Source organism: Natator depressus, chromosome 11 (assembly GCF_965152275.1).
Source record: "Natator depressus isolate rNatDep1 chromosome 11, rNatDep2.hap1, whole genome shotgun sequence".
Taxonomy (NCBI): Eukaryota; Metazoa; Chordata; order Testudines; family Cheloniidae; genus Natator; species Natator depressus.
Window position 1 is genome coordinate 27586754 of NC_134244.1, and position 24399 is coordinate 27611152.

General features: G+C 39.1%; 1 protein-coding gene across 1 annotated transcript in view; it reads right to left on the reverse strand.

The window, feature by feature from the left end:
- Positions 1-608: 608 nt before the first annotated feature.
- Positions 609-24399, reverse strand: part of NEB (nebulin) — a 196328-nt gene continuing 172537 nt past the window's right edge. Inside the window, exons 145-167 of the mRNA XM_074967337.1 lie at positions 24045-24158; positions 23802-23906; positions 23326-23430; positions 20393-20497; positions 19430-19522; positions 17302-17394; positions 15581-15673; positions 15071-15163; positions 13837-13929; positions 13204-13296; positions 11948-12040; positions 11213-11305; positions 10662-10754; positions 10088-10180; positions 8769-8861; positions 8405-8497; positions 8033-8125; positions 6819-6926; positions 6320-6503; positions 4629-4721; positions 3112-3261; positions 1863-1972; positions 609-864 (exon numbers count right to left, since the gene is read on the reverse strand). Of these exons, the coding sequence (XP_074823438.1) occupies positions 691-864; positions 1863-1972; positions 3112-3261; positions 4629-4721; positions 6320-6503; positions 6819-6926; positions 8033-8125; positions 8405-8497; positions 8769-8861; positions 10088-10180; positions 10662-10754; positions 11213-11305; positions 11948-12040; positions 13204-13296; positions 13837-13929; positions 15071-15163; positions 15581-15673; positions 17302-17394; positions 19430-19522; positions 20393-20497; positions 23326-23430; positions 23802-23906; positions 24045-24158 (2457 nt within the window). The 3' untranslated portion in view covers positions 609-690. The remainder of the gene's footprint in view (positions 865-1862; positions 1973-3111; positions 3262-4628; positions 4722-6319; positions 6504-6818; positions 6927-8032; positions 8126-8404; positions 8498-8768; positions 8862-10087; positions 10181-10661; positions 10755-11212; positions 11306-11947; positions 12041-13203; positions 13297-13836; positions 13930-15070; positions 15164-15580; positions 15674-17301; positions 17395-19429; positions 19523-20392; positions 20498-23325; positions 23431-23801; positions 23907-24044; positions 24159-24399) is intronic.

Below are 24399 nucleotides of genomic sequence, written 5' to 3' on the forward strand. Positions count from 1 at the left end.
ACTTAAAGCTGTTTTCCTGTAAATTAGTGACTACTGACACCACCACAATCAGATGAAAAAAACATGCATCAGTGCTCAGCAAGCAGGAGAGAGGAGAGGCTTTTTCTGTATTTCCTTGTGGCTGGTTTGAGATGTTGAGTTTACATGTTGCTTATTGGGAACAAAAAATGTATTCAAACATTTTTAGAACAGCATAGAAAAATCTTAGGGTGCATGATAAGAAAACCAGTAAAACCAACAAAGATGCAGACTTTTTAAAATTATATTTGAATACTGTGAAATTCAACTGGATTCTAAACCAAAAGGTACTCAGAACCCTTTGTGTCAAAATTTTGCTTGCGTAAAAATAACTTAAGGAAGATGGCATTGTAATAGGTTTTTATGAACAAGTCCAGTCCTAAAAAGATAGTTTGGAAGAACACAGTGCTCTAGGGACTACTAGTGTTAGCAAACATTCTCATCAGAAATGAATTGTAAATGTTTTTTTAAACATTGTTATATATATATATATATATATTTTTTTTTTTTTTTCAGAATGACAATTCATAAGACACCATCAAGTGGAGAAAACAATAGGCACTTTAGAAAGGATTGAATTTATAGTGGCCAGTCTGATTTGTGGTTTAAAAAAAAAAAGTGCCGAGGTGTTTTGACCATGTAGATATGCTTCATAGAAGATCTAATTTTCATTTAGACAGCTTCTACATAGTTGGCTGGAAGCATGCCAGTCTTGCCAGTCCTCTGTACAGTCCCATACATCCAGCCTTCATCAATAGCTTGGACATTTACAATTGCATCCCCATCTTTGAAGGAAACTTCATCAGCATCAGATGCCATGTAGTCATACATGGCACGGTATGTCTTCTATTTAAAAAAAAAAAAAAAAAAAGTCATTATACTAAGAGGTTAAAGAAAGCCATAACTTGCCACAAATTGTTCAACAGGTTATAAGGCAGCAGTGTACCACCTAAGGATTCAATTTCATACTCTTTATGCCTGTAAATATTTAGCCTGATTCTCCCTCCCCGCCTCCCCAATAAATAAACTCTGTAGTTTCCAGCCATGTATTCCATGTCTGCCCAACTTGGGGTGGGAGAAAAGGTTAGTTTGGAGGTCACACTGCACAGTCTGTAATGTCCATTTCATGAAGGAGGCTGGAGCCCAAAAAAGGGATGCCCTATCTTAGTGTATCATTTGGGCAACTTTAAATGGCAGACTTGTATAGAGCTCTAGCCAGCAATTTTAAGCTGCCCTCCCCTTGTAGAACTCTTGCTGAGGGCAGCACTATACACACCTTGCATTCCCCCTGGAATGGTCCCCCTGGCCACAGCTAGAATTCATCATTTAACTTGCACACCCTCAGCTAATGGTAATAAATGTGGTCCCTGGCTTTAGGTTTAAAAAGCAACCCCTAGAGGGTGAGAAGACTAATATGTAATTTTCAGGTCTGGGCTGGAGCTCATGCCATTCCTGCTTATGTATCTTTTTGCCCAGGCCTTCCACTGTGTGTCTGTGTAGAATACTGGCACATCTGCTACTGAATCAATTTCTGCATGTGGCATGCCTTGGAGGTCCCTGAAGCGTTGATGAGCACCAATGTTGTTCAATCTGTCCAAACTACTTAAACTTGGGGAAGCCAAACCTGTTATCTAAGTCACAGGAGATTTCAGATGCTGCAGTCAGTAGAAGGCCTTTGGTGCATAAATGGCACGAGCTCTAAACTGAGCCTGTTTATTCACTATGGCCACCATAGGGAAAAGGTGAAAGTGGCTAAAGAAAATCACACAACCATTAATTGTACTGTAGCTAGTAAAACAACTTGGGACTGACAGTCCACAAACAGTGTCATCAATTTTACTTACACCCGTGGTAGATGGGTGAGAGGGAACGGAAGACACTGTTGTCAGCTGGGTGGCAACAGAAGATGATCTTTGTTGTGGCAGTTCTATAGTTTTAGCTTGTTTGTAAGCCACTGCAAAAGAAAAGAGTGTTTAAATGGTAAATGATTTGGAGGATTATTTCTCTCTCCCTCCCCCAGTTTTTCCAGAGCTGAGAACTTTGCATACAAATAGTATTTTTAACATGAATAAAGATACTTGGTCAAATCATCAGCTGTGGAAATCAGTTGAATGCCATTTAAACCAATGCCAATGTACATCAGCTGAGGTCTCAGCCACTGTCTCAAGATTGTGTAGTTATGTTTTTGTAATGGCTAAAATGTATTGTTGGGGTTTTTTAAATCAAACCTTTCATCTGAGTATCGTGAACGGTGTTCAGATATTTAAAAGGACCGTAATATCTACCTCACAGGGTTATGAGGTTCAAAGATTGGACCAGTTGTTTCACATGTCTGGGCCATATGTGTCACAGTCTATTGCACAGCTGGGAATAGAACCCAGGAGTCCTGACTCTTAGTACTATTGCTTTAACCATCTCTGAAGTACTGCAATGACGCACTGTAATATCTTTTCCCTGAGGTTTCAAAGCTGAGAGATGTGAGCCAAAAATTCCCCAGTAGGAGTTAAACATCCCTTCCCACTCATATAATCCCTCCCCTTTTCCCCAGCCATCCCCTTCCTACAGGATGCTGGAAGAGAGTCCCTCCCCCAAAAGGGGGAGAGAGACTCTCAGTCATTGACCCCATGCTTTCATATCATAAGGGAGTGTCAACTTCTCCCTCCCCCAGTCCATTCAGCCAGCATGTGCCACCTCTTCCCCTGCTGCTTCCTGGACAGCAAGAGAGTGAGAGAGACACGCTTAGGGAGAAAGGGTTCCTGGTACAGGTGAGCTAGTCATCAGGACTCGCAGCAGGCAAGTGTCCCAGTATAGTCCAACTAGAATGTCTTCCTTTCTCCAGGCAAGGCCCTTGTTGTCCCACTTCTTTAGCCCTTAAGAACTGGCCTGTCCCTATGTTGTTAAATACCCCAGAATTAGGAAATGTCCTCATGGTTAACACCATCCATCGCTCTATTGACATTTACTTGCAGGTTAGATGAAGCACTGATGAGAATGAGGTAGGGCACTATCTTACAAAATGCGAAGGAGAAGTGAGACTGGGCAACCCGAGTCTCTTTCATCCTGAGATCTTCCAAGATTTTGTTCCCTTCCTACCTGTTGTAGTTGTGGTGAAGAGGCCTCCATTGCTGTAATAAGACAGGTGGTGATCAGCACCTTCTGAATGCTCAGATTTCTCATCCCCGGCGCTGACGCTTAATGCACTAGCAGAGCGGGATTGCTCCCGGCTGCGGCGCTGAGCTTGGACTGGAGGAGGAGAACAAGCAGAAACCAGATTGAGTGCCTGGACCTATTTACCTCAGTGGTACTCTGTTATTAAAGGCCATATTTTTCCCTAACAGTGCATTACTATTGATGTGAGTGAAGTTATGTTGGTGTACAGTAAGCTGGAGGGAATCTGGCATGGTAGGTATAAGCAGCTAACAAAAGTTACTCACATTCTAAATACTACTGCTGCTTAGAAAGCTAATGGAGAAACCACACAATTAGGTTTCAGAGTAGGATTCTCAACGACACATACAGCTGCAGTGCTACTGAAGGGGGACCAGGGACTTCATAATAGAATTGTAGCCTAACTGAATAAAAATACTGCTCTTTGTATTAAAAAAAAAAAAAAAAAAATTAGGAACATCACAATTGTGCCGGTTTGTTTTCCAACATTCTCTCCTGCTGCACCTACTTCTCCCTCTAGTTATAGGGCAAGGTGCTCTACTTCTCCATGTTCCCTTTTCTGTACCTGTTGGATGGTACTTACATTGCCAGCATTTAACTATCACTTTCTTTGGAATAAGCAAAATGTGATATTTTAAAAGCACTTGGGCTCAGTTAAGTTATTAACATGATAAATCAAAATTAGCAGGGCCATTTATAAACATTAATGAAAGCTGAAGCTGAACACAACTCCCTTTTGGTTGTCACTCTTACTACATTGGAATTTTCTAAACCATGGAGGATGCAATATGTATTCATAAATCAACCTCTGCCCCCACCCAGGTAACACAAAGCTGGGTCAGCATTGCTGAACATTTTTCTTATTAGTGCTTGCAGTACAGAGCTTTCTCTAAAAATGAAAGGGAGTAAGAAAAAGAAGACTAACCGCTCTGCAGGCATTTCATTTTAGATAAGTAATGAAAGAAGCACATTTGATAATCAAGCTATAAATACAGTGATTTAAGCCAGCAGTAGACAATATAAACAATCCAATGCATCTGTGTTAAAGGCATAATATACATGTATATACTTGGGGTTGAATAATGTGTTTTCTGAAGATTAGCAATATCAAATATCCAGTTACCTATGTGTACAACTAGGTAAGTTTAAACATATAGCCATGTAGGCTTGGATTTTAAAAGGCAATTCCTGTTGTCTTTCAGTGGGAAGTTGGTCCCTAGGTGGGTTTGAGAATTCTAGCCCTATTTAATAAAGTGCTTCCAGAAGTCAGCACGGAAATCTATTCAGTTGTATTCCTTAACCTGCTGATGGAATTCAGTCTTCGTTGGATAGTAGGTAGAGCGTTGACCTGTCTAAAAACATACATTTTAAGTAACAACACATTTGACAACACGCTGCGTTGAACAGAACATCTGGTCAACAGCAGCTATTGTGGGACACACCAGAAATCATGTGTAAGCTTCTAGACTGAATGTTGTCTTCTGCTGGGTCATAGTCAAAGACTGATCCAGGATTAGTGCGCCACACACGAAGACCTGAAAGAGAAATGTACTGTTTTTACCAACTATCCAAAAGTCCACTTACATCTTGAACAGGAAAAGAATAGGAACATAAGAGGTTCCTATATGCAGTAATTTTGTCTCTTGGAGCTGAATATGTTTGAAGGCCATAAGAGAAGTCTGAGGAGAACTTAAAAACCATGCTTCTCAAATCTGGCCATAACACAGACCAGATAATTGTGCAAGGCCCATTTCCTTACTACTCTATCAAGTGATGTCATTGTACAATAACAGATTTGCCAAACGCGTCTCCAGGATCTGCAAGGATATGTTCATATGTGCTTAGAAAGAAATTAACACAATTTTTTTAAATCAAGATGAATTATGATCTTCCCATGTTAAATTTAGAAAGACCTGGATCAAACAGTAGGTTTCCATATTGCACAATGTGTAGCTAATATTGCCCATTGCAGAGAGCTTTGCAACGTTTAATTTGTTGAAGGGTGACTAAAATAGCTCAAAGTAACGCTGACTAATGAATCAAACAGGATGCAAGAGCTGGAAATTAAAGCTAGGCAAATTCAGACTATTCAGAATGCTACTTATGTAGTATTCCCTCTAATTTTTTCTATCCATGTGCGGAATGAATTTGATGTGCACCAATAATGTGTGGCTGTGCGCCACCAGTAGAAACAAACATTTTGGGGGGGGGGGTAAAGTTACCATAGGGATAATTACTCCAGTCAGACATTTGAGAATTCACTACTCAAAGAATTAAATTTAAGCATGAGAGAAATAAAATTATGAAATGCATAGACCAGTCAAAAAACTAAAGTAACAGCACTTTGAAAGAATAAAATTACAGAAAATACATGTGCATTGCAGGAAATACCAAGTAGTAACAACACCACCACCACAAGAATGTGTTGGGGTGTGAAAGAGTGTGTGTGTGTGAGAGAGAGAGAAAGAGCTAGTGTGTGTGTGTGAGACACAGAGACGGTATATGTATGTGTGTGTGAGACACACACACACAGAGATTGTGCTGGCTGCTGGGCAAGTCTATGAGAGACTGTGTACTGTCTCTTTAAGGCACTCACACCAGAAGGCTCAGACCATGGCAGCTGAGCTCTCCTGCTCCTGAGCCCTGTCCCCCTCGCTGGCTCTGTGGAGATGGGGTACATAGGCAAGGGGGACACCCTGACATAAGCTCCACCACTTCCCCTTCTCCCTCACAGAGGGTCCCAGGAGCAGCTGGCCAGGTGCTTTGAGGCAGGAGCAACATGGGCAGGGGCACCTGAACACACACCACGGTGCGCGGCTCTGCTAATTAAGTGTGCGGCACTTGATTCGCTCCTGGGCAGCCGCGCAACCATACAGCTTAGCGTGAACACAGGACATAAGGTGTATATTTTTATTGGTGAGAGTAATTAACCGTTAGAACAGTTTACCAGGGAGTGTCCATCACTGACAACTTTTAAATCAACATTGGATGTTTTTCCTCAAAGACTGTTCAATTAATTATTTTGGGGATGTTCCATGGCCTGTGTTATACAGGAGTTACAAGGCCTGTTTGAGTTTTACATGGGGCAGAAGAAATGCTCTCAGTAGCGCTATGCAGTGTGAATGCAGAATACCTGTGATGGTCTCTTGATCCTGGTCCACTCGTTTTCGCTCCATTTCTACAACTTTTCTTTGAATGCCTCTGTAGTGAATATCACTGAAGTCCTGCATGTTCTTTTTCACACGTTCTGTAATGGGGTCAGTAACCACAGGCGTGAAGCTACCTTTGTGTTTTTCAAAATCTTCATGGTATTTCACCTACAATTAAAAAAAAAAAGACATGTCCATTCCTCTGCAGAGTAGCTACTATTGGTATTTCTGCTTGCCTTGACTTAATAGCTAGTAGATATGTGCATTGGCATCTCTGAGTTCTGAAAGCCAAGAGACAGGGAAATCCTGTATCCCTTGTGGATTCTATAAAGGATAAACTCAGTACAGCTTTTGCTGTTTAAATATGGCAATCAAAGTCACCATAGACGCATTATCCATGATGTGACAACGCCAATCGCTCAAGACCTGAGTTAAATTTTGATTACATCACTTGCCAGCCTTCTAAAAAAAAGGAAGCCTTACTGTAGAGATGTGTCGCTGGGTCTCTCGTACACGCCTCATTTCAGGGGTATCCAATACATAGGCTGCTTTGCCTTGCACTTGTTTCCTGAAACTATCTGAATAGAGAACCTACCAAATGAGAAACAGGGAGTGAAGGTGGGTCAGTACTTCTGCCTCTGAATTCTCAGAGACTCTTTGCACAGGAGTGACGAGATGAGACAAAATGAATGTGGACATGCTGGAGAGAGCCTCTAGCCATGATGCTAGTTTAGTTATTGAGACATGGCTCGCACTGGCTTTTGAAAGGCACGGTATAAGAACATACCTCAAACTTTTTGCTTTTCACTAAGTAAAAGATTTTTTTCGTCTGAGCTCTGAAGTCTTTTAAAGGCAAAGTAGTGGTGAAAGCCTGATTAATTTTGTTAGATGAGTATGTAAAAAATTGCTGCCTTGGTAAACAAAGGCCAGAGCTGAACCTTAGACAGTATTTTGGGCCATATTCTGTTATCATTTATGGATTTGCAACTCATTGACTTCATGAAGTTATCAATGAGTAGTGGAGAAAATAATTAGGCCCATCTTATCCTTCTAATAGTCAATTACATTTGGGGGGGATGGGGTGGGAGGGGGAATACCTGCCTTTCTCCATGAGCCCTAAGACCATTCTTTGATTATACCTGTGGCCTAATCCTGCAAACCCTTATTCACTTAAGTATTCCCGATATTAGGATCTCAAAACCGTGTTGATAAGGGCCATATAGGTTCAGTGATACTATTTGCATGTGTAAGCATTTGCAGGAGAGGGCATGACAAGTCTCAGCTGTCTTGAGTAACAGCTTATGGGGGGGCGTTACTGCCTGTAGGAATGAATACATTTTATGTAGAATACAAGCTACTATCAAAAAACAGTAAAGTTCCATAATGCTGAAGAATGTCCATTATGCATCTCATGCCATATATGTGTTTTAAACACACAGGATATTACCAGGAATTTAGATGGTTAAATTTGTTATTTGAAGTCAAATCATTATTTAAAACAAGGAATCAGATAGCCAGTTAAAACAAGGAGTGAAACACTTCAGGAATTAGAGTAATATTTTAGTATCATTTTAAAACTTCAAAACTAGGTAAAGAAGTTAATATTTAGATGTTTTTAAGTTGAATGAGGAAAGGACTAAATGATTTATAATGTTAAAATGTTATTTTGTAGCTTATTTATTTGTCCTAGCAAATACCGAGCTAATGTTTTCTTGATTGCGTTTAGCTCTCTCCATCTCTGGAGTGATAGGTGTCGGAGTTCCTTTTCCCATGTGCTCTTTGTACAACACCTATAGCACACAAAAAAAGTGTCCAGAAGTCAAAGACTAGACAATTGTTGATGAATCATGGTGTAAATGGTGTTATTGTTTAATCATACTCATCACTGCATGGATATAAGGATATCAGGAAGTAAAGCAGTTAAAACGTTATCTGATTATGCAAAAAGTAAAATAATTATTTCAAAAGGAAAAAAAAGGCAAGTTGAGAAAATTGGGGTAAAATTAGAAGCAGAACAAAGTTTTTGACGCTTGTTATTTTTTTTAATATAAGGTTGTTCCTTTCAATACCAAGCTAATGTTTTCTTGATTGCGTTTGACTCTCTCCATCTCTGGAGTTATAGGTGTCGGCGTTGCTTTCCCTACGTTTTCTTTGTACGCAACCTACAGGTTACAAAGAAGTATCCAAAAAACAAAAAAAATGTACAAGTGAATTTTTTTAAACTATTACTTTTGTAATAGTAAATTTTATTGTGTTAATAGGAAAAATCCCTCTGGAAAAATATTTAAAAAGTTAATAAAATCAATGATTGTAATTTTAAAAAGCCAATTAAAATTACATTTAAAAATGTGGGGGGGAAACAAAACTAGTCAGATGAAAGGTATTTTTAAAAAATGCACTGTCACATCACATTTTATTTTCTCAAGACAATACCGAGCTAATGTTTTCTTGATTGCGTTTGACTCTCTCCATCTCTGGAGTAACAGGTGTTGGGGTTGCTCGCCCCAAGTTTTCTTTGTATAATACCTACGGGATACAAAAGACGTATCCAGAAAAAACAAGTTACTTATAAAATTTTAAAAACCATGACTTGTTATGGTACACAGCACTGCATGAATGCCAAACATCTAAAGGGACATGGATGTGTAAGAGCAAGAAAAAAAAACTGGAATAAAAGATTATTAAAAATTAACTTTTCATATTAAAATAGAAGGGCTCTATCCAGCTGCAAATATTTACGGTACTGCAGGATGCACAAGCTCTGGGAAATTGTCTGTGCCCTCGGCACACCTAGTCAAGAAAGAGGTTGCTCCAGGAGACCTGAAAAATGAGTCACTAACTCCCATGCACCACGTCACTGCCTTCATGTATTATGCAAACCTTAAGATGAGGGTTGGAGGAGGAATTGCTGTAGGAGGGACAGTTGGTCAGAGGGTCTTCGGTTCTCAAGCACCTGAACTGGTTGTAATCTGAACTCCAACGAAACTCCATTGACTGAACCTTCCCACAGCTGCCCTTGTAGGATCACAGTGGGTGGTTGGTGGCTTCCCCAGTGAAGACATCCCTTCTTACTACTTTCTCCACTAAATCACCATTTGGGGAGGATTCCGCTCCCTGTCTCTGTTTTGAAGATGTTTATTTCTCTGGCTGATTGACACCAGTCAGCCAAATTAAAAACTGACTCCAGGGGCAGATGTTCTGTAAATCTCACTGCATCATTCCCAGGACCCTGATGGCTGTATATGGAAATCTGAGACTTCATCCCTTAAAAGGGGCAGGTTGTACAGTTGTGCAATTCCAGTTCAGGCAATGGAAAGACTCCCACTGATTCTAATACGACCTGGATCACGCCCTAATGTTTAAGCCCGTGTGATTCTCAGTGTTTCCTAGATACTGTCAACTACTTCCAACTCCCACAGAGGTCTAGAGTATGTCACCAGGTCAGTTCCTAACTGGATTCCGTGGAACAATAGGGAGGAAGTGCTGTTGAACTTGTACAGGCCAGCAGCCACAGAGACTGTTAATGTCTGGATAGAGCCCTACAGTCACAGAGCTAGGTTATAAAACAATCCTAAAATTCCAGGAGCAGACTGTTAACACTAAAGTTAGGTTTATTTTTAGGAGCAAAAGAAATTATTATACAAACAGAGTCATATCTAACATTTAAAGCTAAAAAAGCCTTTCTGAAATTTGTTAGTGTTATTTTATTAAAAAATAGGAGCAAAGGGGGAAAAACTTTATTTTATAGGTACCGAGCTAATGTGTTCTTGATTGCGTTTGACTCTCTCCATCTCTGGAGTGACTGGTGTTGGGGTCGCTTTCCCCACGTGTTCTTTGTACAAAACCTACATGATACAAAGGAGTATCCAAAAATCATAAAAAGGCAATGACAATAAAAACAAGAGCTTCTGAATTATCACATTTAGAAAGGGTTACTTTTTGGGGCCCATTCCTGATTCCAGTAAAATCAGTAAGTGCTTTGTGATTGGCTACAGGAATGGCTCCATTAAGGAATCAGCACTTCATGAAAGCAAAACAGCTTAGTAGAATAAGGAGTCTGGAAGGGTTAAACAAAAACAAAAAAGCAAAAAAAACACTGTTTATTGAAAAAAGAAAGTCAATTAAATTGTTGCTCTAATAAAATCCTAGTACCAAAGGATTAAAGACGAGACTGTGTAGCTTATTTATAAGTGTAAAAAGTAGGAATTTTATGGCAAGAGGTGAATTCACATCCATTTTAAAGTTAGAAAGCATAATTGTTAAAACCTCTAGTGTTATGTTAAACATTTAAGATCTTAAAAAGAGTGTTTTTCCTGCTAAAAATACCGAGCTAATGGTTTCTTGATTGCGTTTGACTCTCTCCATCTCTGGAGTGACTGGTGTTGGGGTAGCTTTCCCTACATTTTCTTTGTACAACACCTGTGAGACATAAGAAAGCAGCCATAGAAAGCAGCAGTAAATAAAACTCCATTTGTTGACAAGTTGGAAGCCTAGGGCATGTTCTATCTTTTCATGCTATAAGAGAATGCATCTGAGGAAATATAGATCTAACATTGCTTTTTAACCACAAAAGAATTCTTTGAACAAATATTGTGTTTTAACAAGACCACAAAAAAGCAGTAGTTGAGGCGGTTACGAAAATGGATGATGGTAAAAAAAAAAATTAACGTAAAAGTTTCAGCGAAAATCAAGATTGAAAAGTGAAGAAGGGCAAATGATTAAAAGTTCTCAAGATTAGAAATGTGGCATTAAAAATGTTTTTAAAAGCAACAACATCAAAACAAAAATAGGTTAAAATAGTGGGAGGTCAGTGTCATTTGTTAAAAAAGTTCATTTTGAAACAGAGTTAATGGGAACTTTTTGCTTATCAGAAATACCGAGCTAAAGTTTTCTTGATTGCGTTTGACTCTCTCAATCTCTGGAGTGACAGGTATGGGGGTTCCAGTCCCCAAGTTCTCTTTGTACAAAACCTGTGTGGTAACGAAGCATCCAAAAAAAATCAGAAAAGCAACAATTAATAAAGCACCACATTATGTCAGGTATTAAGTCTGGTTGGTCTGATTCTGCTTCTCTATACACCCAAAATCCTGGCTGAATGCCATGAAAGTTTTGGCTGTGCAAGGAGTAGGGGATCAAGACCAGATAATTCTAATGTCTTATTGTGGAATATGTATTGAATCCACCAGAAAATGGCTTTCTTGGCAAACACGGATCAAAAACTAAATCTGATTACATGAGAAAGTTTTATGACTACCTCTCACTCTATCCTATTGGAGATTCAGATCCATGTTCCTTGCATGGCGAGTGACAGGTACAACAGAGATTTTTAAAAATATCCAACAAGAGAACAGACAAAAAAAAAAAAAAGAGGTTCAAACAAGGAGTAAAGTGATTAACCTTATTGAGGATTATACAAATAGTAAAGTTAGGAAGAAGATTAAGTAAGTAACAGTCACTGTAAAATTGCAGTAAAATGATGGAAAGAGGATGGTCTTATTGGTATAAGTTAATTACGTGAAAGGGATAGGGTGTATGATTTTTGTTTTCTTTATAATGATTAAAATGTGCATTTTAAATGGAGTTAAAGGAAATTATTTTCTTTTCAAAAATACCGAGCTAAAGTTTTCTTGATTGCGTTTGACTCTCTCAATCTCTGGAGTGACAGGTGTTGGGGTTCCTGTCCCCAGGTTCTCTTTGTACAACACCTGTGGGGTAACATGGAAATAGCCAAAAAAAAAAAAAAACAAGAGTCAATAATATCCTGTATGCTGGCAGAAAGGGAGAAGTGTGAGGGATACAATTTTTTCACAGCCATCCTGGACTAAAAGCAAGACAAATTAATGAAATAAAAGCTGTAGCATCATTGTACTACACAATACATTGTGATCAATTTTGATGGAAAGAGGGGTTTTTATTTATGGATCACATGAAATATCTAGGGTTAAAGGGTATTTTAGAGTTTAAAATGTTGCTTAAAAAGGAATGAAGGGATTTTTCATAAATAATGAAATAACATTTTCTTGATGGTATTTGACCCTGTGTTTCTGGAGAGAGAGACATTGATGTTCCTCCCCTAAATTCTCTATAACATGTGCAGTGAGGAGGAGTCATAAAAAAAACCCATCAATAAAGTGGTGCCTAGAGTTAAGATTAAGGAATCTTGCTGCCTTATTCTGAAAAGGGCACAGGGGTTACATTAAAAAGAACACATCTGGGAATGGTACTGGAGAAATACTTATTTAACACTGCTGTCTGATTGCATGTGAAATTTCTCTCTCTCTCGAAGAAATGCAACTATGCTGGCAATTTTGACCCACAGGACCAGAGCTTCAAATGAAGGTATGCCAGTTTCCACAGATAAGGATTCAACTCAGAGTCTTTGCACCATGAGAGATAGGTAAGGATGGGACGAAAGGCATCTGACATGACAGAAAAGAAGCAGTCTGCTCCTAAATACTAACTAACTAACTAAAGCCCTTGCAGAAATACTGAGACAGACTCTCAGCAGTTTAAATTGGTGTAGTTGCATTGAAATTATACAGATTTATATCAGCTGAGGTTTTGGCCAAACATGTCTTAATTGTTATGTGCATTAAACCAGAAAAAAATCAAGGATTGAGGTAATTATTTTTTAAAAAGCCTGTTATTAGACAAAAAATAGCTAACAACGTTCAGGATTATCTAAACCACAAAACATAGGAATAGGAATAAGGTATCAATCCCTGAAACCTTCAGTAAAAGATGGGGGAAAGGATGGTTTTATCAGTATAAGTTGATTACAGGGAAAGGATAGCAGTATAGTTATTTTGGTAAAGGTTAAAACATTTAAAAATGAGTTAAAGGAAACTTTTTTCATGTGGAAAAATACCGAGCTAAAGTTTTCTTGATTGCGTTTGACTCTCTCAATCTCTGGTGTGACAGGTGTTGGAGTTCCTGTCCCCAGGTTCTCTTTGTACAACACCTGTGGAGTAACAAGGATGTGTCAATAATACTCCACTTGATGAGGGTAAGTGTTGAGCATAAGGAATACAATTTTTATGTCTACCAAATCCACTCTGCACCAAAAAAGCAGGAAGTGTTAATGAATAAGCTAGCTAAGATCAGTGTTATACAGGAACTGTGATCAACTCGGATGGAATTCTTTAGACTTGCAGAAATACCATATCTTATTTTTTACGTGCACTACAGTGGGAAAAAGGGGGATTGAGGCTTTCAAAAACCAAAGTGCTACATTAAAAATTCAAAATAGTTCTAGTTTTTTAAAAGTTAAACACAGGTTTGGAAAATAGAGGGATGGAAATGGTGGTTAGGAGTTCCTCAGAATTACATAACTCATAAAAAGTACAAAAAAGAAATAAGTAATAATCACTGAAAATTGGAAAGAGGATGGTCTTATTTTTATAAGTTGATTACAGGAAAGGAAAAGGGTGGAACTTTTATAAATGTTTAAAAGTTCATCTGAAATGGAGTGAAAGGTAGCAATTTTCTTTTAAAAAAATACCAAGCTAAAGTTTTCTTGATTGCGTTTGACTCTCTCCATCTCTGGAGTGACAGGTGTTGGGGTCCCAGTCCCCAAGCCCTCCTTGTACAACACCTGTGTGGCAACAAGGAAGTGTCAAAGAAAAAGAAGAAGCAAGTCAACAAATCTCTACTTAACATCATGTATATGTTAAGCATCAAGAATCCAATTTTTATATATCAATCCTGACCCCAAACTAGGAAAAGTTAAAGGGAAAATGAGCTAATATTGATGATTATGCAGTATTTGTGACCTCAGCTATGCACCCACAATTCCCATCAATAAGAGATGCTTGGGGAAATATGAAGGCACAAGTGGGCCAGATTCTGATTTATTTCATTGTAAATCTGGAGTGATTTCATTGATTTTAATGGATATCTCCAGACTTGTACCAGTTTAAATGAGATCAGAGTAGCTTGTGGTAAGTACATGTATCAAAAAGTGTAACTACATTGTATTCTCCTAAGTGGCATAAGAATCTGAAGTCAGGACAGAATTTCAAAACTATGGTGTCTGAGTCGGTATAAAATGAATTCAAACCTCCTCCCATATAAACAGGGACACAAAAAAGTTAATAATAATAAAAAAGCATCAGGATGTAAAACTCATGAATTGTGGATGGCAATTCAAATGGAATGTATGTATGACCAGAAGAATTTATCCTAGAGGATTGTGAGTACTATAATAAATCTTCATTATGTATGTAATTCTCTTCCTCTCTGGAACGACAGCAATGCTGCCCCGGGTCTGTTTACAAAGACCTGCAGGATACAAGAAAAGCATCCAACACGGCAACAACAAAAGAAAGACATGTCATGTTCTAACTACATTCTATTGCTTTAAAGAAAGGTTAGGTTTTATTTTACATTTGCACTACACTGACATGGTGATGCCAAAGGCTGTTAGAAACATCTACTGTGTTATTGAGGAAGAGGATGGGAATCCACTCTGAACATCACGTTTTTCAATGGGGGAAATATATAAGGAAATGTGGTAGGGTAAATATGGTTAAAATTTCACAGAAGGAAATATTTATAACAACTACGTTAGACTGGGATGGAAAATTAAAATGCCGTACTAGGATGGTGACAGGTTTAGTGGTTCAGTTAAAAAAAAGGGCTGTGATTCAAAGCCCTGTGAAGGGTTAAAGGAAGAAATTTAATATGGAGGAGTTAACGGAGGAGTTAACGGGATTGTTGTTTTCTTTTGGAAATACCGAGCTAACGATCTCTTGATTGCGTTTGACTCTCTCCATCTCTGGAGTGACAGGTGTTGGGATCCCAGTCCCCAAGCCCTCCTTGTACAAAACCTGTGAGGTACAAGAAAGTACTCAAACCAGGCAAGGTTATTAAGTCTGGCTATGTGATGAGCAGTGTTTAGTAACAGTATTGACTATTCCACACTTCTAGAGGTGAATACTAAAGGCAGCCGCATGGTGGTTGATTATTCCATAAATACTCAGAAGCTGGTGAGTTAAACTTAAACAAACAGGCAGAGGGAAAATGCCATGTTAATTTCACTGCTGACCTTTGGGTGTTTTTTTGTTTTGTTTTTAATGCATATAAAATTGTAAATCACTCAAAAGGTTAAAAACACAACGAGAATGGCAGGAGATAAGTTAAATATTTCATGTCGGTAGTTTTCTTCTAAATCATTGAAGAAACAAAGAATGGTTGTTAGGATGTTATTGTGAAAGGATGAGTTGTTTCATTTATTTGAGAATTACCGTGCTAATGTGTTCTTGATTGCGTCTGACTCTCTCTATCTCTGGAGTCATAGGTGTTGGGATTCCTGTCCCAAGATCCTCTTTGTACAACACCTGCAGAAAGAACACAGGCACCCACAGAGGTGATGAGAAGACTGCTCACTTTTCACAGAAACCTAACCGAAGCTGGATATGTAATTTGTTTGGATTACATGTAAATATGTGCACATTTTATTTTGGCTGCAGGTCTGTGTTTTTAAGACCCTGGTTCAAGGTAGTTGGACAGGCATCTAATTTTAAGTACATGAACATACTGAAGTCAATGGGATTGCCCACTTAAAGTTACACACATGCTTAAATACATAGCTGATTTGGGGTCTAAAACTGTTGCAGTTCTTTAAAAAAAACACATTGATTTGGTTTTGAAAATTCCCACGTGCTACTTTTCCTGTAATTAACATTTTCAGAGAGATAAATTTTATATTATAGTGTCAACATATGGCTAAAATTCTCAGAGGCTTGTGTAGTACATTTTGAAAGCACTGTATAGAGACTTAGCAATGTGGCTCCACTGCACATGAAGTGCCCTTTCAAGATTTACCCTGTCTTAACTATTAATAATACGCTAATCCCTCCATTTTGTTTTAGTTTTCTGATGAGAAAGCGCATCCGAATTTCAGCTCTCATACAGTTAGATTCGTCTTCATTTGTAATTATTTGACCAAATAATTGCTTGCATTTTCATGAAAGGAAATTGCTTATAAAATGCCTCAGTCCAAAGTCTGATCATAAGAACCAGAACTACAATTATGTTAGAGATGTAACCTGTAAATCACTAAAATGGATGTACATACTGCATTATATGCCTTCAGCATGCCACCAAAACCAGAAAATGGTTAGAATAGATGGTAAATAAAGCATTCAAAGCATGAGAAGCAAGAGATGAGGTAAATCCAAGGTTAGCAAACACCAGTGTAGTTTGAAAATATAACCAGATTATGCAAAACTGAACTGTAAAAAACAATTAGTACCAGAAGGAGCTCAGAGGGAAATGGTGGGACAGGGGACAGGAAAGGGAAAGTTATTACTTAAAGGTTACTTATACTCACTTATAAGGACTTTGCCATCACTCAAGATAACTCTTTTGTAGTGAATAACTGAGGTATCAATAAGCAAAGGACCACATCTGCTCATGAGTCTACATGCAATGCTCTCACTGAAGTTAAGAGGAATGTCACCTAAAAATCAGTAGCTCTTTAACAACAGAGTAACAAAGAAGGCCAAGATGCTGTTTATACTCAGAACTGTAACTGGATTTTGTGACAAGTAATATGGCTCCAGATACTTTTAGTGAGATTTCCCTCCAACCATTCACAACACTGCAGAATTGTTTAAGAAACTACCTGACCATTTTTTTGTTCTTAACCACTTATTTAGAATTAAATCAGCAAAGTGGCTGAGTTTATCAAGCTCCAAGCTTGAGTAGTGAAGAAAACTGGATTCTAGTGCCCTGCTGTTGCTCATCATAAAGATTGAGAGGTACATTCTCTCTTCAACAGGCAACAGCCATTAATGCTAAGGGAGGTTAAAGCTTGAGCTCTGCAAAGGGCATACCTCCCTGAAAGTCCTAGTTGGAAATGACAGCATTTATTAGAAAGGAAAGGAGGACTATTTAGTAATGCAAGCATAGTGTTATGACTGCGCAGGTCACACAGATGAGTGCAGAAAATATCAGCCACTACCGAGCTGATGTGCTTCTGTGTCTCCTTCACACGTTTCACTTCTGGAAGATCAGAAATTGGAATTCCTTTTCCAATACTTTCCTTATATTTAATCTGCAAAGTCACATACATTCAAAAAACAAAAATACTTAAAGCTCATTAAACATATGTATATGCTACCCAATTACATGATAGAACAAAGAACCAGATCATTTAGAACTTACTGAAACTTAAAGCATTACATACACCCATGTGGAAGGACAGTCTTCAAAGAAGATTCTGCCAAAATTGATCTGCAGTGTCAGGCTACCTTAAGCCATCTCAGTGTGTCTAAAGGTAAACGGGTCGCATGCTATGCAATGGGAATTGAAGCCTATGCCCTGAATGTCTCCAGTTCATTGTGATTAAAAATAACTATGACCAGCATGTGTCCACCCTAATCCGATGGCAGCAGATACATTTTCAAAATGTATTTGAATAGTTTGATCTTTTCAAGATAAACAAGATATTACGTATGATATTAACCACTTATAGCTTCACTGATGATAATCAAGAGACTTGAGGCTGAAAATAATTGTTATACACGTTATACTATAAATTAGAGAAAAAGCTAGGACATGCAGTGGGTTCTGACATGCATCCTTCACCTCTGGGGACCTGTTTTTGCCATAAATGAGATGACCGCGGTCATCTTTAAACAAGTGTATTCAATAAAGTTCAGTTGTCCATAAAGAAATCTTATCTTCCCTTCATAGGGAGCCATCTCCTTCTGAGACCCAGATTTCAATAAATTCTAATGGAATAGACAGGAGCAGAGGGTTTCTCTAGGGCACAGATGATGAATCTTTTGGCTCTCAAGTCTTTAAAAGAGCCAGAATTGCCATGGCATCAGAAACCAATCAACCAATAATTGAACCCAGAGTAAAGAGGCAGACAATCTTAGCTTCTTAAAGTAAAATGTTCAAACCTGAGCCCAAGATTTGGGCATCCAACCTGAGACACCTTCAAGAGGGCATGGTATTTTGAAAGTGCTGATCACATGACTGCTAAAATTTGGGCCTAATTTGAGATGTATCACTTAGGCACCAAAAAAATGAAGGCAGTCAAAATTGCTAGTCACTTGAATATCTTAGCCTAAGTGCCTAAAATTAGGCACCTAAATCCATATTTAACTACCGAAACAGAATTAGCCTGATTTCCAAAGATTTTGAGAACCTGCAGATCCCACTCATTTCAATAGGACCAGAGATGTGTCTGCACTTTTGACCAACACAGCAATCCAGTTTAAAAGCAGGTCTCTGCTTTTAAAGCATTCCAGTCCTTTTCACAGTAACGCTGTAAGCAGAGGGAATCTCAGCTACAGTTGAAGCTACCATTAATAGCTCAGTTTCATAGTACTGTGGACTGAAACTGATTTTTAACATAAATCTAAATACACTGAACAGACCTGTAACCTTGCTACTTGCTTTCTATATGAATGTAGGTGTTCAAGTTTTGGATTTATGAAACATATCCTATCCAACATGGGTGAGGCTGCACACAAGAGTCAATTTAAAAAAAATTAGTTTTGTCTCCTTTTTTTACAAGATGCAAAATAAAAGACACCCCTCCAGAACAAATTTCTCCCGCCATCATCAAGCAAACATTCGAATGAAGAGGCAAGCTTTAGTATCCCTTGCCCTAATATGACATCAGCATTAAAAGCATAAACTGTATGTAGGCTAAATACTTACAATTGCATTTGCCAACATGCATAAATAAATCCTTATTCATACTTGAGAATATTAAAACTTTTATGTAAAGTAAACTTGATATAAAAATGTGTTAAATTACATGTTTGGGGAGAGATTATAATTAGAATGAGCACTTCCATGTTTTAGAAAAGGATTATAATTAGCATATTGTTAATCATTAGAAAGATTTTCCTAGTAAGAGCTATCACAAATATTGAAGAAAATAAAACTTTTTAAAGCTTGTTAGGAAACTATTTTTTGACAAATGGCAATAGGCAAAGGCTCTAAAATAACCCTTAATGTCATAAGTAATGCCAAAACTGCTGTTAGCACCGGATAAGGAAACGAGCGCGAAAGAGGAAATTATTTGAGTTGTATTAGCACAGGTAGAGTGTTAGAAATCCATTGTTTTGTACCGTGCTGATCGCGTCCTGGGTTTGTTTAATTCTCTGCATCTCAGGTGTCTTTTCAATAGCTGTTCCTGTTCCAATGTCTTCTTTATATAAAATCTTAATATTCAGAAACAAGACAACAAAGTTAAGCACAGAAAACACAATACTGTCCCTCCTAGAGAGTGACTACAAAACATCTGAAAGTGGGTGGGCCAAACTAATATACCAAGGTACAGGCTCATAGCCAATTCTGAGCTCTATCTGTAACTGGTGCGAAAGAAGGTCAGTCAAGTTTACTTCGCCTACCTTGAAGAGTCTCTCCTACTACAAGCAGTGGCCCTTGTGGAAACAAAGGGTTTGGATCATTTTTATTTGCAGTAGCACATTTTATGGACACCAGTACTCCATTTTGCAGCATTTAGTTTAAGACTGAAATGTATCACTCTCCAGAGTTTGGACAGACTTCTGTTGTTAAACGTACAATGTGACCAATGTGAACATGACACAAGGAAAATACTTAACTCCTTAAGATAAATGGTGTGAAATGTGAAACAAATCCGGACAGACGTAGTTTGTTTACTGTTAGAAGGTGACATCGGCATCACGTCAAGACTGTTATTTTACAAGCTCACAGCACTAGATGGCCATTGGCCACGTGACAAAATAAGGGTGAACCCTAATAATACTGCACACAGGGTGGCTTAACTGTCAAAACAGAAAGTGAGTGAGGAGTCTGGGCAAGCAGCAGCAGCTATGACAGGTAGTAAAAGTCAGTTAACGATCAGTGTAAAATTAGTATGAAACACTAAAGACCTGATGCTGCAAATTCTCATGCACATGCTTAATCTGAAGTATCAGTAGCTCCACTGAAGTTAGTCAGACTACACGTGGACATAAGTGGATACAAGAAAAGTTCTAAAAAGTGTTTTTAAAATATTAAAATGGAGCTATTTGAGTTAGCATTGAACATGTGTAAAATAAATATACCGAGCTGAAATTCTTTTGGTTTTCTTTAACACGCAGTATTTCTGGTGTATCTTGTACCACTATAACTTTTCCTTTACTGTTCTTTGCATCCCACTGGTAGTGAAGCTATTAAAAAAAGGAAAAGAAAGATGTGGTTAGGATATCAACTCTAGTCCGTAAGAGTTTACTCTTGTCTTTTTAAAAGCTTTCTTTTTTAAAGATAGAAGATAAAAGATTTGTCAAGGATATATTCTGAGGAGACTTTTAAACGTCATCACATGTGGTGGGATTTTTTACAATCCATGAATGTAAAATATACTCTCCCAGATTGCAGCTAATCAGAATAAAAATAGTAATAGAGTCTTAAAATTAAAAAAAAAAATTCTAGAAAGGTGACTACTGCGAGCTAGGGAAAAAATCACACCATTGAAAACTAATGCCGTCCACCAGGCTCAACAGGTGGGAAACTTAATAATACCAGCAGTGAGGTGGACAGCCCCAAGAAACAGGAGGGTGTGAATGCTAGAGGAACACAGGGATGATCCATCTTACTCGGGAGAGGGGTTCTCTTCCTTCTGTTGGCCAACCAGAGGCAGCTGGGAGTTGATTGCTTTGCTTCCCCCTCCCACCCTTTTAAATTTAAATTTGTCCCCACGTCTGTTTGGTCATGATTCTCGGACCAATACACAGCTGTGGCCCATGTGACAGCCTCAGGGTCTTATGGGTAGTATAGCTACATTGTGTGGATGCAGTCCACATAACACATGGAGAGCTGAATATGTGGCCACAATGGTAAATAGGTTGCAAACCACTGATGTATGGCTACACTGTAGCTGGGAGTGAACGCCCCAGCCCAGGTAGAGAGACTCAGGCTAGCAGGACTCAATCTAGTGTGCTAAAAACAGCAGTGTGATCATTATGGCTCTGGCAGAGACTTGGCCTAGCCATCCGAGTTCAGACCCAGGGTGTTGGATGGCCTTAAGAGCCCAAGCTGCTGCCCGAACAGCATCCGTACTGCTATTTTTAGCACACTAGATCAAGCCCTATTAGCACAAGGCTTGCTCCCAGCTGCAGTGTAGACATACCCTGAGACCCTCTTGCTCCATTTAAGCAGCTACACCTTCCTTCCTTGTATTTTGTAGCATAGGAACTGTGTTTTTTAGGAGGCTGTGGGCAAGGCCACCCTTAGGATTAATGGGGCCCCTATGCCCGAGGCAGCCCCGGCTCGCATGTGTATTTTAGATAAGGGTGGTCTTTTGAAGGATTTATTTAAAAAACTATATGTCTGAAGATCCAAGCGTTTAAGGCTAAAGAGGAATACTCAGATTGTGCATCTAAAAAGCTATGCAAGGATTGTTTTAGAGATGTGATTTTATAATCTTCAGCAACACACTAATGAAATATTTTTAAAGCAAATTTTAAACTAAGGTCCTGTAGACTAACATGCCCTGAGTAGGTATCACAGTAATGCACAACTGGTTTTGTCAGTAAATGCAGAACCTGAGGCCTTGTCTACACTGCCACGTTAAAATGCGGCCACAGCAGCACTTCCACAGTGGTCGTGAAGACATACCCTGACGGTGTATACCTGGGGATTGGCAAATGCTTCAGTACCACTTGAATGGCTCTTTAACAGTTTCAATGTGCTAACAGGTCTGGCAGGCTGGAAGGCCTTTTCACTTTTAAGTACTAGATCCCCTCCGGAGGAAGACTCACGAGGCTGCAGCAGCCAGCTATGGTGGCAGCCTGCAGGAAGGGTCAGAACAGGGATAGGAAGAGGCGGGGGATGGACAATAAGACCCAGAGGTGCCCCAAATTTTCAGGTGTCCTACGCCGCCGCGTATGCCTAAGGACAGCCCTGGCTGTGGGTCTGACCAATCCTCTAGTTTGGGGGTCAGGAAGGAACTTTTCCTACTCTGGCTGACTTGGCAGAAGTCTGGTGGGGGAAGTTGTTTTTGCCTTCCTCACATCATCATGGAGGCACAGTTGTGTTAAACAGAGCATGATTTAGAGAAACAGTATTAGTAACCTGCATGACTATTTAATTTTAATGATACTAGACACTTGCTGGAAGCGTAGTGACAAAGATTAAAAGAGCCAATTCCCGGAGCTAAGAGAGATCAGGTGGATCTCTGTGCACTGGGGAGAAGAGGATACCTGAAGTCTTCACTGACTAAAGTCACTCCTCTGGTACCCTCTGACCCCGGCACAAAGGAGTGAGGGGCTTGAGAACAGCAAGTTGAATCCTGCAAGTAAGCAGAGGACTGCCTACCTTGAGTCATAGGTTATATGGTGGGGGCTCTGTAACCCCACACTGTAACCCTCTGTAACCCCACTTAAAAGCCTGGTACATGAGAGTTGGGGGAAGACGAGGCAAATAGCGTTGCCCAATCCCCCCATGTTATGGCAATAGTTGTGGCCTGTGCTTTTACCCTATACGACACAGATTCCGTGGGGGAGACCAGTGTCTTAAATTGGGGGTCCTGACCCAAAAGGGAGTTGTGGGGGGGGTCACAAGGTTATTTTGGGGGGGGCGGGGTGATAGTATTGCCACCCTTACTTCTGCACTGCCTTCAGAGCTGGGTGGCCAGAGACTGGCGGCTGTTGGCTGGGCCCCCAGCTCTGAAGGCAGCGCCCTGCCAGCACCAGCACTGAAGTAAGGGTAGCAGTACCGCAACCTCCCCCAATAGCCTTGCAACCCCCCGCCTCCCCCATAACTCCTTTTTGGGTCAGGACCCCTACAAATACAACACTGTGAAATTTTAGATTGTAAATTTGAAGATTTCAGTGATTTAAAATTTTTAAATCCTATGACCATGAAATTGACCAAAATGGACTGTGAATTTGGTAGGGCCATAAGGATAAGGGTCTTAAAACAGGAACAAACTAATTAGATGGGAAATGGACATTCTCTGTTGTGTGACAATAAACAATGGCTTGGTACATGTACGTACAGTGCTAAAGTTCTTTTGGTTCTCACGGACTCTCAGCATTTCTGGTGTGTCTACAACAGCCAGGTAGTGTGACATGGTCCTTCCTGCATCTTCCTTATATTTTTTCTGTTAAATCAATGTTAAAAAAAGATAGTTTTCTGTTAAAGATAATAAAAAAATAGTACAGCATTATTTACTGCTGATTAATGCAAGTTTAAACAGTAGCGAGCAATGCAGTGGCTGATACAGACACATAAAATAATCTTTATGCAGGATTTTTTTTTTAAATGTTGACTGACGTTAATGTTGGTCAGAGATGCTAGTCTGACAGTTCTTTGGTAGCATATGTCCAGCATTCTCTCCTGAATTTTGTTATAGCCAGTTAGTTTAATTCACTTTAAGACAAAATCTGCTTTGAATTAGCCTCTGTTAATGATCAAGTAAGGGGGAGACTCACTGAGAATGAACAACAACCATGACTCTTTAAATCTCATTACCTGGCTTGAAAGGTTCTTGACCTGCTGGGCATGAATGATCTCTGGAGTATCGATAACAGAGGTGTAACTGGCTTTATCCATTTCTGCCAAATGCTTATATTTAATCTGTTGGAAAACATTTAAATTAGGGACCCTCAATCATATCTATGATCACTGTCTTCTCTCGTCTACTCAGAAAATACTCTTCATAAGGTTTCTTTTTAAAAAGTCATCAGGTTTTATGTCTGCGCTATTCACACTGACCTGACTGGCAATGTCAGTGGCATTCTTTGCCCTCATATAATCTGGTGTTTCCAAAGCCAGGTCTGTCAGACCTCTTCCTTTGATTTCGAGCTCCAGTGCTTTCTTGTACTCTTTCTATGGGTGAAGATAATCATTTGAAAACAATATATATATGTGGAATCGGATGGCTCTGGCAACTTTAACTAGAGTCTCATTACAATAGCTCTACCATCTAGAAATGGCATATGACAATCATACACACAAAACCACAACGTTAAATTCAATTATATTAACTATGACAGTTTATTTTCAATAAAAACTATGTAAATGCTCAGAACAGACAACACAATACAGCAGTAAATGGACAAATGTCATG